This window comes from Malus domestica, chromosome 07 (genome assembly GCF_042453785.1).
Source record: "Malus domestica chromosome 07, GDT2T_hap1".
NCBI lineage: Eukaryota > Viridiplantae > Streptophyta > Magnoliopsida > Rosales > Rosaceae > Malus > Malus domestica.
The window spans coordinates 21,958,811-21,982,850 of NC_091667.1; the positions used below are offsets into that span (position 1 = coordinate 21,958,811).

At 38.4% G+C, this 24,040-nt stretch overlaps 2 protein-coding genes across 2 annotated transcripts; both read right to left on the reverse strand.

Annotated features, from left to right (window-relative positions):
* Window positions 1-7,219: 7,219 nt before the first annotated feature.
* LOC103410207 (cytochrome b561 and DOMON domain-containing protein At3g61750) lies at window positions 7,220-8,384 on the reverse strand. The gene is made up of 2 exons (XM_029104900.2): window positions 8,126-8,384; window positions 7,220-7,864 (listed from the first exon to the last, which is right to left on the reverse strand). Exons 1-2 carry the CDS (start codon window positions 8,381-8,383, stop codon window positions 7,220-7,222), a joined length of 903 nt encoding a protein of 300 aa, XP_028960733.2. The 5' UTR covers window position 8,384.
* Window positions 8,385-18,456: 10,072 nt separating this feature from the next.
* On the reverse strand, window positions 18,457-21,137 carry LOC103439327 (uncharacterized). The gene is made up of 2 exons (XM_008377874.4): window positions 20,750-21,137; window positions 18,457-19,581 (listed from the first exon to the last, which is right to left on the reverse strand). Exons 1-2 carry the CDS (start codon window positions 20,810-20,812, stop codon window positions 18,943-18,945), a joined length of 702 nt encoding a protein of 233 aa, XP_008376096.1. The 5' UTR covers window positions 20,813-21,137; the 3' UTR covers window positions 18,457-18,942.
* Between the last annotated feature and the right edge of the window lie 2,903 nt (window positions 21,138-24,040).

Genomic DNA, 24,040 nt, shown 5'->3' on the forward strand with positions numbered 1-24,040 from the left:
GACAAGAGGAACACAAATCCATCTATGCAATCAACTATTAAAGCATTCACCTTACAGAGCAGGATCATCACCTTCCATGCCGCAAAGTTTGAGATGCTATATTGCTATGCACTTTAATCATATAAATCTCATCCTGTTTCATACCATACATGAATAATTTAAATATGGAAGTTAGTTAGTAAATTTGCACATATTATACATGTACGTAATGTTGAAAAACACTTCCGACTTTCCCTTAGCTTTTTCTATGCACTTCTCAATTTTAGGTACATATTATACATGTTTTTGTCATTCATATATGTCAAAAAATACGCGTGGCTATTTCATACCAATTTTTTTCTCATTCTGTATTTTACCTCACTATGATATCTTGCATAACAAAAGACAAAGAAAAGAAAAGGAAGAAAAAGGAGAGAGAAACCTATTTAGAGAACTTGAATCTTTCTTGCTGCCTATTGAATTGGATTCATTTGGAAGTTTGGAGTAATATCACCCTTCTCTGTTCTTCTCATCCTTGCCAATACTTCTAATACAATTACTGAGACAAGAATTACGCCTAGAAGAAATCCGTAACCAACCTTCCAATCATTTCCTTCTCCTCCAATTTTGATCCCCAGAACTATGTTCACAGCTGCAAAGAAGACTGCAGACCTTCCAATCCAGTGGTGGTACCAATTCCAGTACTTTCTAATATTATTGGCATCCTTGTTGGGTCTTAGAAAAAATGCCAATATCTGCAAATTACCTCTAGTAAAAAACTCAGAAATATCAAATTACAATTCCTTTGCGGAACACAAACGTAACAGATTTGCTGACAGATTCTCTAATACATAAGGGTCTCATATGTAATGATAGAACCCACCGCCTTAGGAGAATGTGTCAACAAGTGTACCAATTTTATGCATCTAAATAGTATTATTGTAATAGATTTAGTTGTGAGGGACAAACCTGAAGGATGCTAAGTACGAGAACAAAAATTCCTATGCCTCTATGCGTTGGAAAGTTGGCTCCTATTTTAGTGTAGAGTTGCTGGCCAAGTACCACAGCTGCAAGCCCAATCACAACAACAACAACAACAACAACAAAACCTTTTCCCACTAAGTGGGGTCGGCTATATGAATCCTAGAACGCCATTGCGCTCGGTTTTGTGCCATGTCCTCCGTTAGATCCAAGTACTCAAGTCTTTTCTTAGGGTCTCTTCCAAAGTTTTCCTAGGTCTTCCTCTACCCCTTCGGCCCTGAACCTCTATCCCGTAGTCACATTTTCGAACCGGAGCGTCAGTAGGCCTTTTTTACACATGTCCAAACCACCGGAACCGATTTTCTCTCATATTTCCTTCAATTTTGGCTACTCCTACTTTACCTCGGATATCCTCATTCCCAATCTTATCCTTTCTCGTGTGCCCATACATCCCACGAAGCATCCTCATCTCCGCTACACCCATTTTGTGTACGTGTTGATGCTTCACCGCCCAACATTCTGTGCCATACAACATCGCTGGCCTTATTGCCGTCCTATAAAATTTTCCCTTGAGCTTCAGTGGCCTACGACGGTCACACAACACGCCGGATGCACTCTTACACTTCATCCATCCAGCTTGTATTCTATGGTTGAGATCTCCATCTAATTCTCCGTTCTCTTGCAAGATAGATCCTAGGTAGCGAAAACGGTCACTTTTTGTGATCTTCGCTAGATTGCTCCGGTCATTAGTGTGGATAAGTATATAAATGGATAGAGATAGGAAATCAAACACAAGATGTACGTGGTTCACCCAGATTGGCTACGTCCACGGAATAGAGGAGTTCTCATTAATTGTGAAGGGTTTACACAAGTACATAGGTTCAAGCTCTCCTTTAGTGAGTACAAGTGAATGATTTAGTACAAATGACATTAGGAAATATTGTGGGAGAATGATCTCGTAACCACGAAACTTCTAAGTACCAGAGTGTGGTATCGTCTTGACTTGCCTTATCTGTCTCATAGGTAGATGTGGCATATTCTCTAGAAGTACTCTTCCTCCATCCAGGGGTGGTATCTGTAACTGGTGGAGATGCACAAGGTAATGTATCAATTTCACTTGAAGCTTACTTGTAGTTTCAGGCTTGGTCAAGTGCGATACAAACCATGTAGTAGGAGTCCCCCAAGTCGCCGAGCTAGGGGATCTGCTGAAAGAGGTGACAGACAAGGTAAGCAATCAGAGCTCCGACTGATTGTTCACATTCTCCCTATCTTGCAGGCAGCATGAAGGATAAAGAGAAGAAAAATGAGAAGAGATGATATGGGATACTTTTGCTTTTGAAGAAGTAACTTTCCACATGCTTATTCTTGAACTGGGCTGGAGGGTTTTCTGGTTTCCTCCAGAGTATAAGGCCGACTGAAGAATTTGAGGGTCAAAACAAGTCCATCAAATCTAGAGTACGTTCGACCCTGCTGATATGGGATACTTTTGTTTTTGACAGAGTAGTGGATGTATCGGCACGTGTGCTGTTACGCTTGTCTCCACATGCTTCCTTGTATCCTTCTCACTTGCCCTATCTGTTCCTCAGGCAGATGCGGTATCTTCCCTGGAAGCATAAGATGTTGAAGATGAGTACTCGAGAGCAATGTCAGGTAAGTAATCAGGTAAGGGGTTCCAGGCAGTCAGTTCCTGGCTGGAAGCTTGATTCCAAGTGCTGACTGATTGCTCTCTTTCTCCTTGTCTTGCAGGTAAGAACAAGGCCAAAGGAAAAGACAGGGAAAAAGCATGATATGGGATACTCTTGCTTTTAACCCTGATGATATGAGATATTCTTGCTCTAGTATAGCTTGTTTACAGAGGTATTATCGGGGGGGGGGGGAAAGAAAGCTGAATATTTCGAAAGGCTTCGTTGGGAGTGCCCTCTCAGATAAGAGGAAGGATTGAGCATTTTTGCAGGTCTACCTGTCCGTTGGGGATGGAGGTCGACATATATAGGAGTCTCCCTAACATCAAGTAATAATGCTATTCATTTACCCTGCTTGGTCATAGTACGGTAGTGGGAACTGCCAGCTTCACATGTTTTAACTCTGTCAGAGCACTTTGAAAAAGTGGTCTGTGTTATCTGGAAAGCTGATGTTGCGTGTGAAGATTACAGACAAGCTTTATCCAAGGAGATCCAGCTCTTGAAGTTGGGAAAGTGGTGCCTCTTCGATTTTCGAACAAGTAATCCTGTCGGGGATCTGGCTCTCGAGATTCGGAGAACGATGCCTCTTCGATTTTTGAGAAAGCAATCCTGCTGGGGGTCTGGCTCTCGAGATTCGGAGAGCGGCGTCTCTTCGATTTTTGAGAAAGTAATCATGTTGGGAGTCTGGCTCTCTAGATTCGGAGGGCGGTGCCTCTTCGATTTTGGAGCAAGCAATCTTGTTGGGAGTGTTTTCTCGAATATGAGTAAAGGTTGGGCATGTTTGCTAGTCTACCTTGCCACGAAGCACAGAGGTTGACACACAGGGACTTTTCAATTATCCAGCAGTGGTACTGTTCCTTTACCCTCTCTTTGATTTTTGAGAAAGTAATCATGTTGGGAGTCTGGCTCTCGAGATTCGGAGGGCGGTGCCTCTTCGATTTTGGAGCAAGCAATCTTGTTGGGAGTGTTTTCTCGAATGTGAGTAAAGGTTGGGCATGTTTGCTAGTGTACCTTGCCACGAAGCACAGAGGTTGACACATAGGGACTTTCCAATTATCTAGCAGTGGTACTGTTCCTTTACCCTCTCTTCGATTTTTGAGAAAGTAATCATGTTGGGAGTCTGGCTCTCGAGATTCGGAGGGCGGTGCCTCTTCGATTTTGGAGCAAGCAATCTTGTTGGGAGTGTTTTCTCGAATGTGAGTAAAGGTTGGGCATGTTTGCTAGTCTGCCTTGCCACGAAGCACAGAGGTTGACACACCGGGACTTTCCAATTATCCAGCAGTGGTACTGTTCCTTTACCCTTGTGGGTAATAATATGGTAGCTAGACCTTCAAAATTTATGTGTCTAAACTTTGTTAGTGTTGTTTCTTTGCTATTCTTTTACCCTTCTTGGTCAGAGCGATGTAGTGGGAGCTGCAAGCTTCACGTGTCTCAACTTTGTCAGAGAACTTTGGCAAAGTTATCTGTGGTACCCATGAGCTACTGTTGCGTGTGGGAAGTGGGTGATTGAACAGTACGATTCATGTGCTTTCTACTTCGCCAGAAATCTTCGACAGAATGCCCATAATTTCTGCAAAGCTGAGTGTTCGTGTGACAGGTGCTGACAAGGCTGGAAAAGTAGGTGCCTCTTCGATTTCTGAGATCGGCCTTCGTGGTCTCTGAGCAGCCCAGCTTTTGAGAAAGCAAGCCTCTTCGATTTCTAAGATCGGCCTTCGTGGTCTTTGAGCAGCCCAGCTTTTGAGAAAGCAAACGCCTCTTCGATCTCTGAGATCAACCCTCGTGGTCTCTGAGCAGCCCAGCTTTTGAGAAAGCAAACGCCTCTTCGATTTCTGAGCAGGCGCTTCTTCGATTTCTGAAGCTTCGTCGAGTGCAGATTTTTATAGGGGCTGACATTAAGTTCCAAAGCACACTTGAATATCCACCAGTAGAAGCTCCATTCTTGCACTTCTAAGATCTTGATTTGTCTGACCTCTTCTCTCTTCAACACCTTTGAAAATGTCTGGCCCCTCCGACCGTCGTTTTGACTTGAACCTTGTTGAAGAGGCAGCCCCGCCTTCTCCAGACAACATATGGCTCCCATCCTTCATCTCCCCTACTGGTCCTCTTACCGTTGGGGATTCCGTGATGAAGAATGATATGACCGCTGCGGTAGTGGCCAGGAACCTTCTCACTCCCAAAGATAACAGACTACTTTCCAAACGGTCTGATGAGTTGGCTGTTAAGGATTCTCTGGCTCTCAGTGTTTAGTGTGCAGGTTCTGTGTCTAATATGGCCCAACGCCTATTTGCTCGAACCCGCCAAGTTGAATCATTGGCGGCTGAAGTGATGAGTCTCAAACAGGAGATTAGAGGGCTCAAGCATGAGAATAAACAGTTGCACCGGCTCGCACATGACTATGCTACAAACATGAAGAGGAAGCTTGACCAGATGAAGGAATCTGATGGTCAGGTTTTACTTGATCATAAGAGATTTGTGGGTTTGTTCCAAAGGCATTTATTGCCTTCGTCTTCTGGGGCTGTACCGCGTAATGAAGCTCCAAATGATCAACCTCTGATGCCTCCTCCTTCTAGGGTTCTGTCCAGTACTGAGGCTCCGAATGATCCCCCTCCGGTGCCTTCTCTTTCTGGGGCTCTACCGACTGCTGAGACTTCTCCTAAGCAACCTTTGTGAAGGCTCCCTCTTGTTTGTTTATTTTGACTCAAGTATATGTACATATTTGTAACTTATCGGGGATATCAATAAATAAGCTTTCCTTCATTTCAACGTATTGTGTTAAATACACCAAAGCCTTCTTCGCTAAGTTCTTTGAATTTTCTTTTGTTAAAGCTTGTATGTTGAAGCTTTGTGAGTGGAGCATGTAGGTTGAGGTAGTGTTCCCTTAATTTCCCGAGTGAGGAAAACTTCTCGGTTGGAGACTTGGAAAATCCAAGTCACTGAGTGGGATCGGCTATATGAATCTTAGAACGCCATTGTGTTCTGTCCTGTGTCATGTCCTCCGTTAGATCCAAGTACTCTAAGTCTTTTCTTAGGGTCTCTTCCAAAGTTTTCCTAGGTCTTCCTCTACCTCTTCGGCCTTGAACCTCTGTCCCATAGTCGCATCTTCTAATCGGAGCGTCAATAGGCCTTCTTTGCACATGTCCAAACCATCGTAACCGATTTTCTCTCATCTTTCCTTCAATTTCGGCTACTCCTACTTTACCCCGGATATCCTTATTCCTAATCTTATCCTTTCTCGTGTGTCCACACATCCAACGAAGCATCCTCATCTCCGCTACACCCATTTTGTGTACGTGTTGATGCTTCACCGCCCAACATTCTGTGCCATACAGCATCGCCGGCCTTATTGCCGTCCTATAAAATTTTCCCTTGAGCTTCAGTGGCATACGGCGGTCACACAACACGACGGATGCACTCTTCCACTTCATCCATCCAGCTTGTATTCTATGGTTGAGATCTCCATCTAATTCTCCGTTCTTTTGCAAGATAGATCCTAGGTAACGAAAACGGTCGTTCTTTGGTATTTCTTGATCTCCGATCCTCACCCCTAACTCGTTTTGGCCTCCATTTGCACTGAACTTGCACTCCATATATTCTGTCTTTGATCGGCTTGGGCGAAGACCTTTAGATTCCAACACTTCTCTCCAAAGGTTAAGCTTTGCATTTACCCCTTCCTGAGTTTCATCTATCAACACTATATCGTCTGCGAAAAGCATACACCAAGGAATATCATCTTGAATATGTCCTGTTAACTCATCCATTACCAACGCAAAAAGGTAAGGACTTAAGGATGAGCCTTGATGTAATCCTACAGTTATGGGAAAACTTTCGGTTTGTCCTTCATGAGTTCTTACGGCAGTCTTTGCTCCTTCATACATATCCTGTATAGCTTGGATATATGTTACTCGTACTCCTTTCTTCTCTAAAATCCTCCAAATCTATAAAGACCATGTGTAAATCCTTTTTCCCATCTCTATATCTTTCCATCAATCTTCGTAAGAGATAGATTGCCTCCATGGTTGAGCGCCCTGGCATGAACCCGAATTGGTTGTCCGAAACCCGTGTCTCTTGCCTCAATCTATGTTCAATGACTCTCTCCCAGAGCTTCATTGTATGACTCATTAGCTTAATACCCCTATAGTTCATGCAATTTTGTACATCGCCCTTATTCTTGTAGATAGGCACCAAAGTGCTCGTTCGCCACTCATTTGGCATCTTCTTCATTTTCAAAATCCTATTGAAAAGGTCAGTGAGCCATGTTATACCTGTCTCTCCCAAAACTTTCCACACTTCGATTGGTATATCATCTGGGCCTACTGCTTTTCTATGCTTCATCTTCTTCAAAGCTACAACCACTTATTCCTTCCGGATTCTACGATAAAAATAGTAGTTTCTACACTCTTCTGAGTTACTCAACTCCTCTAAAGAAGCACTTCTTTCATGTCCTTCATTGAAAAGATTATGAAAATAACATTTCCATCTGTCTTTAACCGCGTTCTCTGTAGCAAGAACCTTTCCATCCTCATCCTTGATGCACCTCACTTGGTTTAGGTCCCTTGTCTTCTTTTCCCTTGCTCTAGCTAGTTTATAGATATCCAACTCTCCTTCTTTGGTACCAGGAGAGTTGGATATCTAACAAATTGAATCACAAATCCAACAAATTGAATCATTGAATGGAGATAGTACCACAAAGGTTCCTTGTGCTTCAAGTATCTTGGCACAATTGCCCCAATAGGAATTATTAGACCCCATCCAAATATAGCCAATATTCCATGGTTCTTCTTCATTTGTCCAAGATCACTAGGTGCCTCTCCCACAGATGCTGAGCCTAAAGAGAAATCGAACAAGACGGTTGTTTTATCATTGTGTATGGTTAGGTGGTTGTGCTTGGGGGAACCGCTTCCGATAGCTAAGATGATTGGCTGACGAGCAAGATGAGTTTTGAATTTCATCTGAAAAGCCAAGTAAATTCTAGGTCCATGAATCACAACAGAAGCAGGAATGCCAGTGAGTGGCAATTCACCTTTGTCTGGTATGACTTGTGACACCTTGGAGCCTTGCAAATAGTATTGCTTAATTCTTACTTGGCCTTTTTTGTTAATCCATCCCACTATTGCACTTGAACCAACCATCATTCCATTTCTGGAAAATCCCATTCCTACCCATCCTGTGGTGTATACAACAGATAATATAATGTTCACGACATGATCTTCTGTCTGAGAGTACTACAACAACCAAGAAAATGAAAGAAATAGCTAGTTTCATTTAATTATATGTTGAATATATATAGTTTTGAACCGTATAATGATTTCTGCACATGTCTTTTCGTCCTTACACACCTTTGTTTATTATGACATTTGGATTGAATAAATTAACTAAGAATCGAAGGACAAATATAAACACGAGTGCAGAAAGAGGGAGTGTGCATAAATTGTTTCTCAACAGAACCAACTTAGCAATGAAATAAACATTGAGGACAAACTTACTCTCAGAACAAAAGTGCTCCAAATAGGCCTGCAGACTAGATCAGATGATGAATTATTATATGGTGGTAGCATAAAATTGCTCAGATCATTGTCACAAAGCTCCGATTCAACATTGCCCCTGCTGACGCTATTAACCCCCGGAACATAACTGTCATCATCAGCCATAACAAAAAACTTGGTCTCCAAGACAAGGGTCAGAATACATAGCCTGAAAGCAAACATCGAAGCAAAAACCACCCAATACCCCGGGCTCGCCATTGGAAAGACCAAAAACTTAGGAATGGGATCCAAGGCTTGAACAGGCAGTGACAACACCATGGAAAATGTAAGTTGTGAATGAGAATGCACATTCAGGAGGTTGGGAGGTTTTAGTCTCTTGGGTTTGAAGGAAAATGGAATGTGGTTGGTGGTGGTGGGGATGCGGTTGGTGTTGGCGGATGTTGAGTGTTACAATGGTTTAATTATTATCATATTAATGACTAAAAGTTAACTAAATCAATATTTTCAAGGCATAATATCTTTACTAATAATCTTCCAATTCTTGCAAACTAAAACAACCACCACCCACCCCCCCCCCAAAAAAAAATTAGTACACAAGAATATTTTGTTGGGCGGGGACATAATTATAGGGGGTGTGTTATCCACACACCCCTATTTACTTCTCACACATTTTTTGTTAATTTTTATCCGTTGATCTTCTTCAATTTATCCGATCCAACGGTCGAAAATTAGAAGGATATGTGAGAAGTAAAAATGGGTGTGTGGATATCACACCCCTAATTATATTGCAAATAGTATTTTAAGCCACTGGGTTAGTCCAGTAGAGAGGCTGGGGAGAGCGATAGATACAAGTAAACTAAGTTCAAGACTATCGACACCCTCTAATTTAACAAAACAAAAAAAGTACTATTTTGTTTTGGCTAGAAGTTATAGTAAGCGGTGAGGGACGGCGGAATACTGGATTAAAAGTATAATTAAAAACGGTAAATTACATTTTACCACTTAAGTTTGGGGTCGATTTTAATTCCTTACAACATCTTTAAAACATTTCAATTTCATACATTTACTATCATTTTATTTCAATTTCATACATCTGTTAAGTAAAACGTTAAGTGATGACGCGGTGGCCAAATTTGTGCCACATGGCAAAAAAATATTTTTTTTATGCATTTAAAATAGGGAACTTTAACGAAAAACTCATGGTACTGTTCACTTTAATGAAAAACCACAGTTTTACTCTAAAAGTCAATCCTGGTACTATTCACTTACAACACATTTTTGTCATTTTCGTTAAAACTCAAAGTTTTCAAGCCATTTTCATTAGTTTTCCTTTTAAAATATTATAATAATTTATGCTATTAAAAAAAAAGAAACCCATCTTCTTCCCCCGAACACCCCCTCCCCCACCTTACCTCCCCCGCAACCCATCAACGAAGAAACTATAAGCACCCATAAAGTGCAATTCAAATGTTATGTCCATTTCTCCTATGTGCAAAACCCAATTTTTATTCAAAGAAGCATCTTTCGCATATCCATTCAATTAGAGAGAAACCCTTTTCCTGGAAAATTTATTGCTAGTGGAATACCCAATCTTTTTATTCCCGACGGTTTTCCCAGCAGCCAAATAGAACACAAAATATAATTTAAAGATGAAATGTGCAAGGAAGAAACAACAAAACGGAGAGAGAATTGGATTAGGGTCAAAAATTAGGTTTACCTGTTTGAGGTCCTTCTTCAGCCAATCTGAGAATCAATTTGATGGCACCCAAAACGCACCCTCAGGCACCGGATTATGGACTTCCGGATATCCGGAAAGGGGATTCAGACCTCGGTGAAGAGGAAATTGAAGATTGTATAGAGGGTAGAGTGCGGTCCATGGTGAAGAGTTGTCGAGGATCTGACCCTGAGCGGAGCACTCGATGCCCATGGATGAGAGGCATTTCTCAACAGACTTGAGGGAGGAGAGGGGGCAGGAGCGGAAATCTAGGTTTGGTGGATGGCCTTTTGGGAATCGACGAGGTAGGGGTAGGGGGTTGCAGGCGGGGTGGGGTGGGATGAGGTGTGCTCGGGGAAGAAGATGAGTTTCTTTTTTGGGTAAATTACATTTTACCCCCTCATGTTTGGAGTCGATTTCAATTCCTTACAACATCTTTAAAACATTTCACTTTCATACCCCACCTACTATTTTATTTCAATATAGTACATCCGTTACATTTTCCATCCATTGATCCGTTAAGAGCTGACGTGGCTGCCACATTTGTGCCACATGGCAAATATATTTTTTTAGCCATTTAAAATATTATAATATTTATCCTATTTATTAAATAAAATAAAAAAACCCACACCCACACCCATATCCTTTTCCTTCCCCTCACTTCTCTACAACCTCAAACCCACTTCTCCCTACACCTCTCCAATGGCTTCCTCCTCCCTATCCCTCATCTCCCCCCCAGGTCGAAAAAATCTTTTGTTTTTAGTTATTTTCATAGTTTATGAGTCCCCTCTTTATACTCGCCAAAACCCAGAACGGGAAGCCCTTTTTTACTTCAAAACCGCCCTTAGAAACCCTTAATTCTCCCCTCGTGGTGGCCTTCCACCTTGCACTACGACTGGGTTGGCGCCCCTCCCGTCACTCTTCGTCAAAGGCCCGCTCCCTTCCTCTTCTTCGCTGTGTTGGACCTCTCCTCCAATGTACTCCGCGGTAAATTTCGGCATCCGACCTCAAAGCTCCGCCTCCTAATTGTGGAAATTAGGGTTTCTTTTTCCTGAAAATTCCAGATTATTAGTTGTTCACGACTCCACCTTCAGGGATGGGGGAGTGAGTTATGGTTTTGGTGGTAAAAATAGGGGGGATGGACAAAAGGGGGAATGAGGGTGAGGATGAATTGCAAAAACTTGCTCGAGAATGCAGATGGGGAGGCAGCATTGGAGAAGTTTATGGTGGGTTTTTTAGGGTTTTGGGTGGGGTGGGTTAGGATGGGGTGTTTGGGTTGCAGAGAAGGGGAAGGGCTTGGGGGGAATGGTTTCTGGGTTTGATTGGGTTTTTTTTTTTTTAATTTTTTTTAAATTTATAAATAGGATAAATATTATAATATCTTAAATGGGTAAAAAATTATTATTTTTGCTACGTGGTACAAATGTGGCAGCTAGGAATGGGCAAAATACACATGGTTACGGTTATGATGAATGTACCTATAATGGTAATGGTGTTTAATTGTAAAAAAAAAAAAAAAAAAACTTGACCATTTTTTTTTTTTAATTTTCAAGTTGTTGAAAAACATGATGGGTGAAAAAGTGGTCAGGGTAAAAAAAGAAAACAAAGAAAACAAAGAAAGATAAACGGCTTAAAAAGGGTAAATGGGTATTAAATGGTTACGGTTAAATGGGTATGCGATTATGAGTATGGTTAACCGTTTATAAACGGTTATGGGTATAACCGTTTAGGCAATTACCCAACGGGTAAACGGTTATGCGGGTATGAGCATAAACGGTTATGGGTAAATAACCGCAGTTACCCGCCCGCCATAACCGTTGCCCATCCCTAGTGACAGCCACGTCAACACAAATGTGGCAGCCACGTCAACTCTTAATAGACCAATGGATGAAAAATGTAACGGATGTATTATATTGAAATAAAATAGTACTTGAGGTATGAAAGTGAAATGTTTTAAAGATGTTGTAAGGAATTGAAATCGATCTCAAACCTGAGAGGGTAAATTATAATTTACCCAATTAAAAAAATAAAAATAGTACAATTTTATTACTTGGATATATATTAGACAAAAACATATGGGATGATTGGATATGAATGATGAAGCACTTTGAAGTTGACTTCTTGTGTATTACCCGACAGTTTTTGACACGACACGAAAACACACAAAAATAATGGGTTTCGGGTCAACACGATAACTAATCGGGTCATTATCGGGTGACCCGTTAAGAACCCGTTAATAACATGTTCTTAACGGGTATACACGCGGATAACAAGTGGGTAACCCGTTAAGAAAAAAATTATTTTGATAATTTTAAAGTTTAATTACCAAAAGATTTATTATTGACACACCCCGACCGAGGTCAAGGCTTGCTATTCATCACGTGAGAGTGACGTAGTCATGTGCACAGTGCAGAAGCGACAAATATAGCAAACATACGAATAATTAAAAAACATAATACTAGTGTGCACTTCTAAACAGAAAGTGGTAGGAGTTAAGTACAACAGTAACACTCCTAGTCAGAGTATAAAGTTTAGGTGCAGTTCAGTAGGAGAAGTACTAGTTATACAGTACCAAGAATGTCCTACTATTATATGGATAAGTCAGAACTGCCGACATCCTCTAACTACCAACAACAATCTTACTTAAAACCTGGAGGGGCGCAAAACAGAAAACGTGAGTGGGCAAAAACAAATGTTTTACAAAATCATTTCATTTATCAACATATCTAACCCCTCGCTGTAAAACATGTAAAATTTTTCCAGAATCAAGATGTGAGCATATACACATATATCTGAAATCATAACTATTCAATTCATGCTTCACATAAACATATTCATATGTATGCCATGCCAAAATATAATAAGTAACAATCCAGGTAATAATGATTTCAAAGAAATATGACATGTTAGCCGGAATTCCTGAGTAGTCTGTACGGCTGAATTCATAGCTCAAACTCAATCTAGCCGGAGTCACTACTATGACCTATACGACAATATACTGCATATAAGTCGGAACCACTAAAAATGGTCTGTACGACAAGGTTGGGTGAGATATTGTTATGCTCAATTCTACTTTCTCAATACTAGTTGTGCAATAATACATTAGTCACCTACGAGTCGGAACCACTTATAGTGGTCTGTACGACAAGACTGTGCACCTAATTGGATCCAATGTGAGCATATGGTGCGGGATGTGACATAATTTACAGTCATGTGCCAACTCTCTCTGGCTAAATCGCAATCACCCGAGGTGTAGTTTTATGAGCCCATCGTTCTCAGTCACATCTCATATATCCAACCAAACATGTTCATCACGCTACTCAATTCTTCAAATAAACTTATATCTCATTTATTTCATGTCATATATTGTATGGCTGCACCTAACATTTCGTTAGGCTACCTACGTACCCTAAACAGAGATCAAGCCGTTCGTAATTCACATATACCAAACATAACTTACATGTACTTACCTGTGCCTGCACAACACCACAATTATATATATATATATATGCAACCATGAAATGCATATTCAAAATATAATGGCATTTGGCATATTATTTCAAAGCATATTTTCATTTAAAACACATTTCTGAGAATTATATCAAGTATAAAATTATATGCTGAAAACAAAAGCCCACTCACTGATAAGCCGAAGGGTCATAGCCCCCGATTCGCCCATGGATACGCTCGTCCTCGGGATAAGTCTCACCTATATGTGAATAAACTATAAAAATGTTATTTTAAAGCACATAGACAAAACTAGCTAATAACTTCTCATACATTGCATTGCTCAAAATGGGTATATGAATATACCACAGTGATCTACTCGACGTCGCGGACGTCGAGATATTTTTAAAATAATTTTCCTAGGGCCCACGCGCCCTCACGCGCCGGGGAGGCCACGGTGCCACGCGCCCCCCACGCGCATCATCTTCTTCGTCCAGACGTCGGAAAACTGGGCAACCCTATAATCAAAGATTTCTCATTCGTTTTTACACCATTTTCCATGAAATTTTCACCAGAACTTCATAAATTTCGAGAGGAAGAAGGCTATACTTTTTAAAACTTCCAAATCCTTCGAAAACTCGTCGGGACAATTTCACCAAAACCGGCCAACTTCTAACCTCGTGATCCCTACGTCCAAAACCTTCAAACGAAGCACTCTGAGTTTCCTTGGGATCTCACTAAGCTTGCTATAAGCTTGGATTGTCCTAAAACACAACCATTTAAAAGTTCATGAATAGTGCTCAACTCGGAGCTTGAGTTTTCAACGTGATATCGAACAAGTTCTTACCTGAAATTGGTACCTTTGAACTCGTAGGGTCCTCACGAACACGATGGTACCATTTTCTTCCTTGATCTATGAAGATTTGGCTTGGTTTGACCTTGTCCGTACCAAGGAGAGGGAAGAGAGAGTGAGTCCGAGAGAGAGAGAGGGTGCACGGGAATGAGACAGAGAATGAAGGTGATATGGATGTGTGTGTGGTCCAACCTACACACCAATCATAACTAACCAAGGTTAAGTTCTCATAGGCCCTAAAAACTTAGGAAAATAACCACATTGGTCCATTTCTAAAACTGTCACATACGACTCACAATGCCACAAACGCTCAAGGGCATTTTAGTCTTTTCACATCAACAGTAACAAAATAATGTATATTTCCAAGACAGGTTGTGACAATTATAAAATACAATAGCCATATTAATATATACAATATATTCTATATTAAATATATTGTTTTGTATTATTATTCTATATAAGTTAAAAAAAAAATAGTCATTATTTATCTAAACACTATATTAATAGAAATCTGGTTGTCAACCAAAATTGTATAAAATTACTAATATAACCCTCTAATCAAAACCAAAATTGTAATTTCATGAACACAAATTTTATTGTTTTTTATATGAACCTCATAGCCAAGTGATGATAACAGGTTGGAAATTCAATATCTTGCCACATTCCTCTCTTCCCTCTAATTCTATCTCTCTATTTTCTTCTTCCATCGTCGATGTCACAAATCCGGGTCAGGTTTAGGTGGGATAGGTCTCATAGGACGGGGTGTGTGGGAACAAGATCATGAGTGGTTCGAAGGAGGGGGTAGTGGTTCGAATGAGGGGGTGGTGGATCGAATTGTGGAGGTTAGGTCGTAGAGGGTGGGCTAGGTAGGTGGTGGAGGGGTGTGCACTTGTGATGATCGTTGGATGAGGCCACCACTTAGATGGGTTTCACTGGGTACCGTTTTAAGTGACGGGGGTGGAGTAGTGGTATTGTCGTTTATTTATTTAAGCTTAATAGGGATTTTATAAATTAAAGCATAAATGGATACTCATAATCCAATGAATTGAGTGACAAAAATAAAAAAATTGGCACACGCATCAAAGGGAGGACAATCATATACTTATTTTTTCAATTTTACCCTCACTTTTGATACACAATATTTACATAAGGAGGACAAAACAGTAATTGTGTAATATTAAAAAAAATATGCACTTATTAAGATAAATTGTTCACACACACAAAGTGTGTGCTTTCCGCTAGTTTTTATTATGAGAGTTCCTTATTATCATTACTAGGATAAATTTTACTTAACATGTTGTTTTCCAAAATTAAAATAAACTAGTGTAGTATTTGATTGTATAGGCAAGAACTAAGAAGACATACATACAAGTATGAAAAATGTGAAAGAATATTTAAACATTGTGATTCATCATTATTCCTCTACGAACAGATAATGGTTACACTTACATTATCGTTTAGATTTTTAAAATCCTCCAAACCCTCATGAATAATGTTTTTTATATTAGGACAAAATTAATAAAATTAATAATAATTATTGTAGAAGTGTAAAAAATGTAAAAAAAAAAATATATATATATACAATCACTCATAGTGACAAGCTTTACAACTTTCATGAAGGGGGCAGCTTCGAAATCCAACACTATAATCCATAAACCTTAAATTTATATTTAACCGTCAATTGTCATTTACACTTTATTCTTCTTACTGAATTTCATTTTAATTTTTTTTTTAAAAACATGATCATCTGGCGGATGTAAAAAGATGAACAATTCAGATATTTGATATCACGTTTCGATATTTACGGTTAACTGAAATATGAGTCGATGTCATATAGTTTGTAGAAACTTTATAAACATCAAGCAATATATTCACTAACCGTAAAACTCTGAATATAATATCAACGATCCAAACTGTTGATCTTCCTGCATCTTCTAATAGATCATGTTTTCAAAAAAACAAAATCTGAAGAAAAAAAATTTGATGAGAACAATGAAGCATAAATGTAAACAACAATCAACGGTTAAATTTTGATCAATGATTTATATGATTATAGTGGCGATTTTTTAAGTTAAGCTCTTCATGAAAGTTGTAAAGTTTGTCATTATGAGCGTTTATATATATTTTTTCTATATTTTTTACACTTCTACATTAATTAAAAAACTATTAAAGACTTTACTTAATTAATTAAGCTATCCATTAATTTATACCCATTTTGTTTCAGAAGTAATGGATGCTAGAGATTCAGATTTAGTACACCTTAGTGATGAGGAGTCCATAGAGATTATAATGGGAATAGAACAAGATCTTGGAAGCAAAACTATAGACAATACAAATAGAAGTCTTGTAAAGAAAAATGCTAGAGGAATTGATTTAGGTAAGCGAAAATATACTTAAAAGAAAATTGCATTTTTATGTTTTGGATGTGACAATATGGTATATATATACTTATTTAGTATTATGTTTTTCATTTGATTATTTATTGGTTTAAAATATATTTTCCTTAACAAGTAACGGATCGGGTCATATTACCTGTTAATATTATCTGGTCGATTTTGGATCAAGTCATTTTACCCGCTTATTTTAACAGGTGTTATACGACACGGCCCATTAAGATATCGGGTATAACATGAAAACGACAAGAATACGGAAAACACGACACGAATGTCAGGTCTAATTACAATATACCATAATGAAGGGCTTATAATTGCATTCAAAAGCATCTCATGCCCTTAACTGAATCTAACAGCAACAAACTACACCATAAGTGAAAACGGGTAAAGAAGTTCACTTAGGTACCATTTGGTATGCAGACGAGACGGGATGGAACGAAACAGGATAAGACGGGACGGGACAGGACGTGATGGAACGAAGGTTCTGTGTTATGTTTGGTACATGCAGGACGGAACGAGACAATTATTCTATTATACGTTTGGTACACGCTGGACAAAACGGAACCAAGAGATTAAATGACTAACTTACCCATGCATCATATGCCTTACAATAAGCACTAGAAAACCCCAATTAATTAAAAACAAGAAAACTTTCAACAAGCTATCAATCCCAGATTGTCTTGGATGTAAGCTGCACAGAGGTTAAAGGTAGGACCAGTAATTTTGTGGGCAATTTCAGGATTGAACATAATCTGACTTTGATGATCAGTCTGGTCGAAGATAATTAAATTCTTCGCGCAGATGCTAAAGGTTTGAAATTCAACACCATGGAAAGGTTTAAAGTTTACTTCTTCAATTCCAAATCAATAGTAAATGCCCTCACTCTTCCACAGGAAAAACTAAAGGGAAACAAAATCCCAGAGTTAATCAAACATTATCCAACACTTCGCACAATAAACACACAAAGAAAACCCAATTAGTCTAACAAATCAAAATTTAAAAAAAATGAAGACTATTTCATTAGTCTAACAAAGCAAAAGCTCATTACTAAATTGGAACCTGATCAAATTACAACACAAAAATCAAATTAAAATGATTAATTAATTTGAGTAGTTTCCTAGCAGCATAAACAGAAGCTAATTACACATAAACACTCAAAAAACAGACAATCAACAGAATTAAAAATTACTTGAACAATTAATCCCAATTCAAGACCTTAGATTATGAATCCAAACCAAACTAGATCATTCATTATATCGCATCATCCAATGAAATCAACAAGAACTACCTCAAAAGCAAACAAATCAACCTTCAAGCCCCTTAAAAACCAAAACACAGAAAAAGTTATAGCAGAAAAATGTAAAGATCAAAACTTTGAGAGCAAAATCTAGGTTTTAAGGAGAAGATGCCATATTAGAATCAGATTATCGATTGTAGAGGATCAGATAATATTGTGAAAAAAAAAATGAAATTGGAATTGGATGCAGAGATCGAACCTGGAGATGCAAAGCTTTGAGTTCCACTCTGTGGGGAAGAGAAGAGAGGCTACGGGAGAGGATGAGGAGGAAGGTTGCGAGATACCTAGGAGATGCAAGCGGTAGAGAAGAGGGAAAGAAGATGATATGGTTTTGTTTTGTGATTTGGATGGTGTAAATATTGAAAAAGATAAGCGGCATTTTTGTCTTAAAATTTTATAATTTTGTGTTCCACGGGCGTGGAACGAGTCGTTCCAGAGGGGAGAGGTGGAACGAAAATTAGCCAAATTTCGTCTCATGGAACAGGGTGTTCCACGGTTTTTAGGTGCACCAAACGTAGGACGGAACACCTCGTCTCATTGCGTTCCGTCCCGTCCCACGTACCAAATGGTACCTTGATATACAATAATTATTGATGAGGTTTTCAGCAATACATAAGAATTAGAGACTTCATACAAAAAGATACAATAATTATTGATGAGGTTTTCAGCAATACATAAGAATTAGAGACTTCGTACAAAAAGTACAGTCAACAAATTAATCACTAGACATTTGGGATTTTCTTCGCTACATAATGACAAAAAAAATAGTGGCATTTTTTGTAGTCAAATAGCGTACTTGTATCCGGTTGTATATCTTCTGTTATCTGTCTCAGAACATGAAATACAACCGGGATGGCTAAGATTCTCCCATAAATTTCATGTAGCATTCAAAGTACTGAGGCAACAATTGGAGGGAGGGAGCACCGCAGTCTCAGCCATGCATGAACACATCCACAATCACCACCCTGCTGATTCATGATGGGATGCAACAACTCTTTAACCTTTTATATCACTGAACACTGCACATACTTGCTTGGAGAGTTCGTATAAGATATCGTCATCATTTCTCTCCCCTTTGCAAGTTTGATAGCGAAAGAAAACATGAAAAGTGATTTAGCCAGGCACCCTAAAGATATGTTCCTCACCACTCTGCTTATCAACCTTAACAATCCATTTACTCTTACCACTCCTCCTCTTACTTCCTCCACGCCAATTTCCCTTACCAACGTCAGTGTTCTTCCCAATCATGGTGACCTCCATTCCTTTTCCTATGGAATTCTTCGTAGACCTCTCCGGAACCCTCTTTCCCCTCACTCCCAAATGCCCTTCCAGCCCTTTTCTTTCACCAACCAAGTTATTAGCCACAAACACTGATTTTCTAGGGTTAACATCTAGCAACTTCAGCAGCCTTGTGTACTCATCATTCTTGCAATCAACCAGAGAGAAATCAATGTTCTCGTAATTCGACAATAGCTCAGAAGGGTTACCGATCTTGAACTCGACTGAGTCTTTAAGGCCTGTGTCTCTGATTACTTTCTTTGATTCATCAAGGACTGGCTCGGGAAGAATGCAAACCAGTTTTCCTCCTGTCTGTTTTGCAGCAGCTCCTAAGGCTATTGTAGATGGCGAAACAGTTGAGGTCACCTCGACTATGAGTTTGGCATTCATGCCGGCAGCCAAGGCTAAGACAAATTCATTGCTGCCTGGCTCTTGTGTTTTCCATGAGCCACATTGTCTCCCATAGTCATTGCACTGCAGAAATGAGTATGAATTTGGAGTTAGTGTTGGGGCTTAAAAAGACTTCACTACTTTGGAGATGTTTATCTCACAAAGAAGAATGTAACGCATTGGAATTGATAGGCAAGAGAAAGAAAGAACACTCAATGTATTACACAAGATTTTTATTCACTCACAAACTTAGTACAAGAGGAAACACTCAAACACTCTTATAAGCTTTGTTGCTTCTTCTCACTTCTCACTACTTGCTCTCTTGGTTGTTTCAAATGGTGTGGATGCATTCTCCTTTTATAGGCATGGATGGAACCTTGGAGAAGCATGGAAACATCATGCTAGATATATCTAGATAATTCCACTACCTTCCTATGCTAGAATTATCTACACTAATCTTGTATGTTGGTGGAATCCTCACCATTCTTCTAGACTCTTCCACCAACTTGAACTTTGCTAGAATTCTCTAGCATGTGCATGGATCTTTCTTTGTGCATGGGCTAGATCTATTATCTTTGGGTCAAGACAAGATTACAATTCAACAGTTAGCACATTGGAAACATTGGCTTACATTCTTCATTAAGCCTTTGAACAACACAAGGAAAAAGGTTCAAAATTGAAAAGAGGGCAGTATATATGAAAATGTTGTTTTATTTGACTTCGCCACTTGTTGTCAAACTATCAATGTAGGCAATTGATGAAGTAACCTTTCAACCGTCTGAGAATTTGACATTCAAAATATATTGTTTCACTAAAAGAAGTCAAACTGTCAATCTAGACAATTAATGAAGTAACCTTTTAATAGTCCGAGAATTTAACATGCAAATATATCGCTATACTAAAAGAAAAAAATGTCAAACGTCTCACATGATTTTTTAAGTCCCATTTCTGTAGTGATATATAAAGGCAACAAAACCCTAAGAAACACAAAAAAAATTTCATAGTTACACCTATTTCCAAAAAATTATGAACTAATTAGAAACCCAAAGACCAACGACCATACTTGAGTGGATCTGTTCTATAGGTTGTACCTTTGTATCTTTGATTTCTAAGAAACCCAAAGGACCAGTTGAATCAACCATTGGTTCTAATGCTCTTAAACAAATTGGAAGAAAACACAAAACAGAGAAATTGACAAAGAAAGAAAAAACATCAACGGAAGATAGAAAGAGGGAACAAGAAAAGTACATACCAGTTTTAGGGTATCAAAATAAGCGTTTGTAGCAGATGCTGCAGACCATTCCATCATCCTCATAGCCCCTCTGATCTGATTCTTTTAACTTGTTTCAATTCCAACTTCAATCCAACCACGGAAGAAAAAAAAATATGCAGAAAAAACAATTAGAATCGAAGAATTAGGACGTGTTTCTTGTTCGGGTTCAGGACAAGAATTAAATCGTTTATTGTCGCCTGGATTTGTTGCTGTTCTACAGTTGATATGTATTTGTCTTGTGTTTGTTCGGTTTTTTTGTTTTGTTGGTGACGATATATATACAAAGAGGAGAAGCTCAGAAGCAACGAAGCATGATTAGAGCTGGTTATTGACGCGATGGTCATACGGACGTAGTCAAAACGTGTTTATGCCGGAAAACCCTAGAACAAAATATGCGGGAAAATTAGCTATAACTCGCCTCATTTGTCTATAATTGGGAAACTCACCGTTTGACCAGATGCTTCTTTTTTGGGTACACACTTAAGTCTCATTTTTGTTTTTCTACTTATCAACAAATGTCGTTTATAAGATTTGGATTGAGGACCCTTACAAAGCACATTTTTATGGTTTATTTTGGGAAAATAATTATATAATATCATTGAAATGATACAATAACTGTATAACTTGTAAATGTTGTAAATTAAATTATCAAAGCGAGAAAAGGGCTCAGGTGTATGAGAATTGTATGTTCACCTCTTGTACTTTTATTTATATTAATCGTGACAGATTTTCTTGCCTTACAAGTAATACAAAGTCTATGAGGATTTGATCTCAAAATCCTATTGGGATTCTATTTTCAGTTTACACAATCACATTCCTAATTAATAATATTATTTACAACACTTCCCTTAAATGTGTACAACTTAAGAAGTAGTTGCATCAAGTCTTCATGATTAGGAGTTGGCAGTTGTTGTCATCAATTCTTGACAGGTCTGTCAACAAGACATGCAATCTAGGCCTTCAACTACTGGACCCGGCTTCTCTACCCTCCCGCTTCCTATACACTCACATCCCCTCCTATTTTGTGTGGTCACGGTTAAGCCACGTCAATATTTTATATTGATTTTTTATAGAGATAACAAGACAAAAAGCAATAGTAATATAAAATGTTGACGTGGCTTAACCGTGACAGCACAAATAGGAGGGGATGAGAGTGTATGGTAGGCCTGGCAATTCCTGACACGACCCGATAACCCGACACGAAATTAACAGGTGTTCGGGTCGACACGATAACGAAACGCGTCGTTATCGGGTAACCCAATAAGCACCTGTTAAGATAACGGGTTGTTTCGGGTATACACGTGGGTAACACGATACACGATAAGCAGAATATTAATTTAATAATTTTATAACCCTAAAAAAATACTATAATTATTATATATATTAATTTAACAATTTTATACCCCTAAAAACTATAATAATTATATATATATATATATATTAAATTAACTATAATAATTATAATAATTATATATACTATAATAATTATACCCCCCAAATATTAACTATAATAGTTATATATATATATATATATATATTAAATTTTAAATTAAATTTTATACCCCTAAAAACTATAATAATTATACATACAAAATAAATATATTTAAATCTACTTAATAAATAAATAAATATATATACACACACACACACACCATTGAACTTCATGGGATACGAATTATACGAAACTAATTTCAACGATCCAACCGTCAAACTTGTTTGTATATGCTTCGAGATCGCATCAGCAAAAAATTACAAAAAACAAACATTCACAGATCAAGTAACGAGACAAAACTTTTAGACGGTTATAAACGAAAAATCACGATTTAACGGTTATTTTAACTCCGATTTTGATGATTTTTTACAGCTACACTCATTGACCCTATATGAATACAATGAATGAATTCGATCTTCAATTTAAAATATTTACACTAGTGGATCACTCCTTGACCCTATATGAATACAATGAATGAATTCGATATTCAATTTAAAATATTTACACTAGTGGATACCACAAAATCTTATATTGTACTTAATGAAAGTACGAATAAACACTCTGGTGGGTCACTTTCATTAAGTTTTGAGTTCCATTGGTAAGGTTTAAACTTTTGAGAAAGGTTTCACAACCTTGAAAACAAAAACGCTTTCATTTTGCATATCCTTGCACATTTAATATCTGTAATAGATTAGTAGTGTATGAATGTATTTTTTATGAGGCTCTTATTTTCGAGTGTAGATGTAGTACTTAAACGACAAATGTGTTTTAATGTTTTGAAGTATTATTTATGTGACAATGTGTGGTATGTGCAAATTTAAGAAAAAAAAATATTTTTCTTAACGGGTCATAACGGGTCGGGTCACTTTACAGGTGTGACACGACACGACCCGTTAAGATAATAGGTGTTACACGAAAACGACACGAACACGACTGACACGACCCGTTTGCCAGGCCTAATGTATGGGAAGTGGAAGAGCAAAGAAGTCAGGTCCTCAACTACTTAATATTTAGATTAAATGGGCCATAAATTCTGGACAGGCCTATCGCAATATTTTTCAAGCTACTATTTAGGTTCTCCAAAGTGGCAATGGTACGAAGTATATATGCTAATCCATTTCCTATTCTCTGTCATGAGTTGGTTATTGAACAACACTACTCTCGCCCTCTTACTCCTCAACAAAATAGACTTGCCCAACGTAATCATCGCCATATAGCCACCTTAATACGGGCCTTACTCAACATTTCGGGGCTCCCTTATGCATTATGGGATGAAGCTGCCCCCACAACCGTCCATCTCATTAATCTTTTTTCCTGCCTCACTCTTAATTGGAATTCTCCTTATTTTTTTCATTTTGGTTTTCCTCCTACTTATTCTCACCTTCGTGTCTTCGAGTGTTTGTGTTTTCCTCATCTTGAATCTTATGTCTCCCACAAATTAGAGAGTCGATTTAAGCCATGTGTCTTTATAGGTTATAGTCCTCATCATAAAACTATAAAAGTATAGGTGTCTTGATCCCCAAACAGGTCGTGTTGACGTGTCACGTCATGTTATTTGTAATGAAATTTATTTTTCCTATAATGAGTTGCAAGTACAACGCTCTTTGGGTAAATTGAGCTTCCTATCCAAGATACCATGAAGAAAGTTAAATTTTCACCATAAAACCAAATGCCTATATGAGGAGTAGTTAATTACTTATAGGTTATAGTCCTCATCATAAAAGTTATAGGTGTCTCGATCCTCAAACAGGTCGTGATGATGTGTCGCGCCATATATT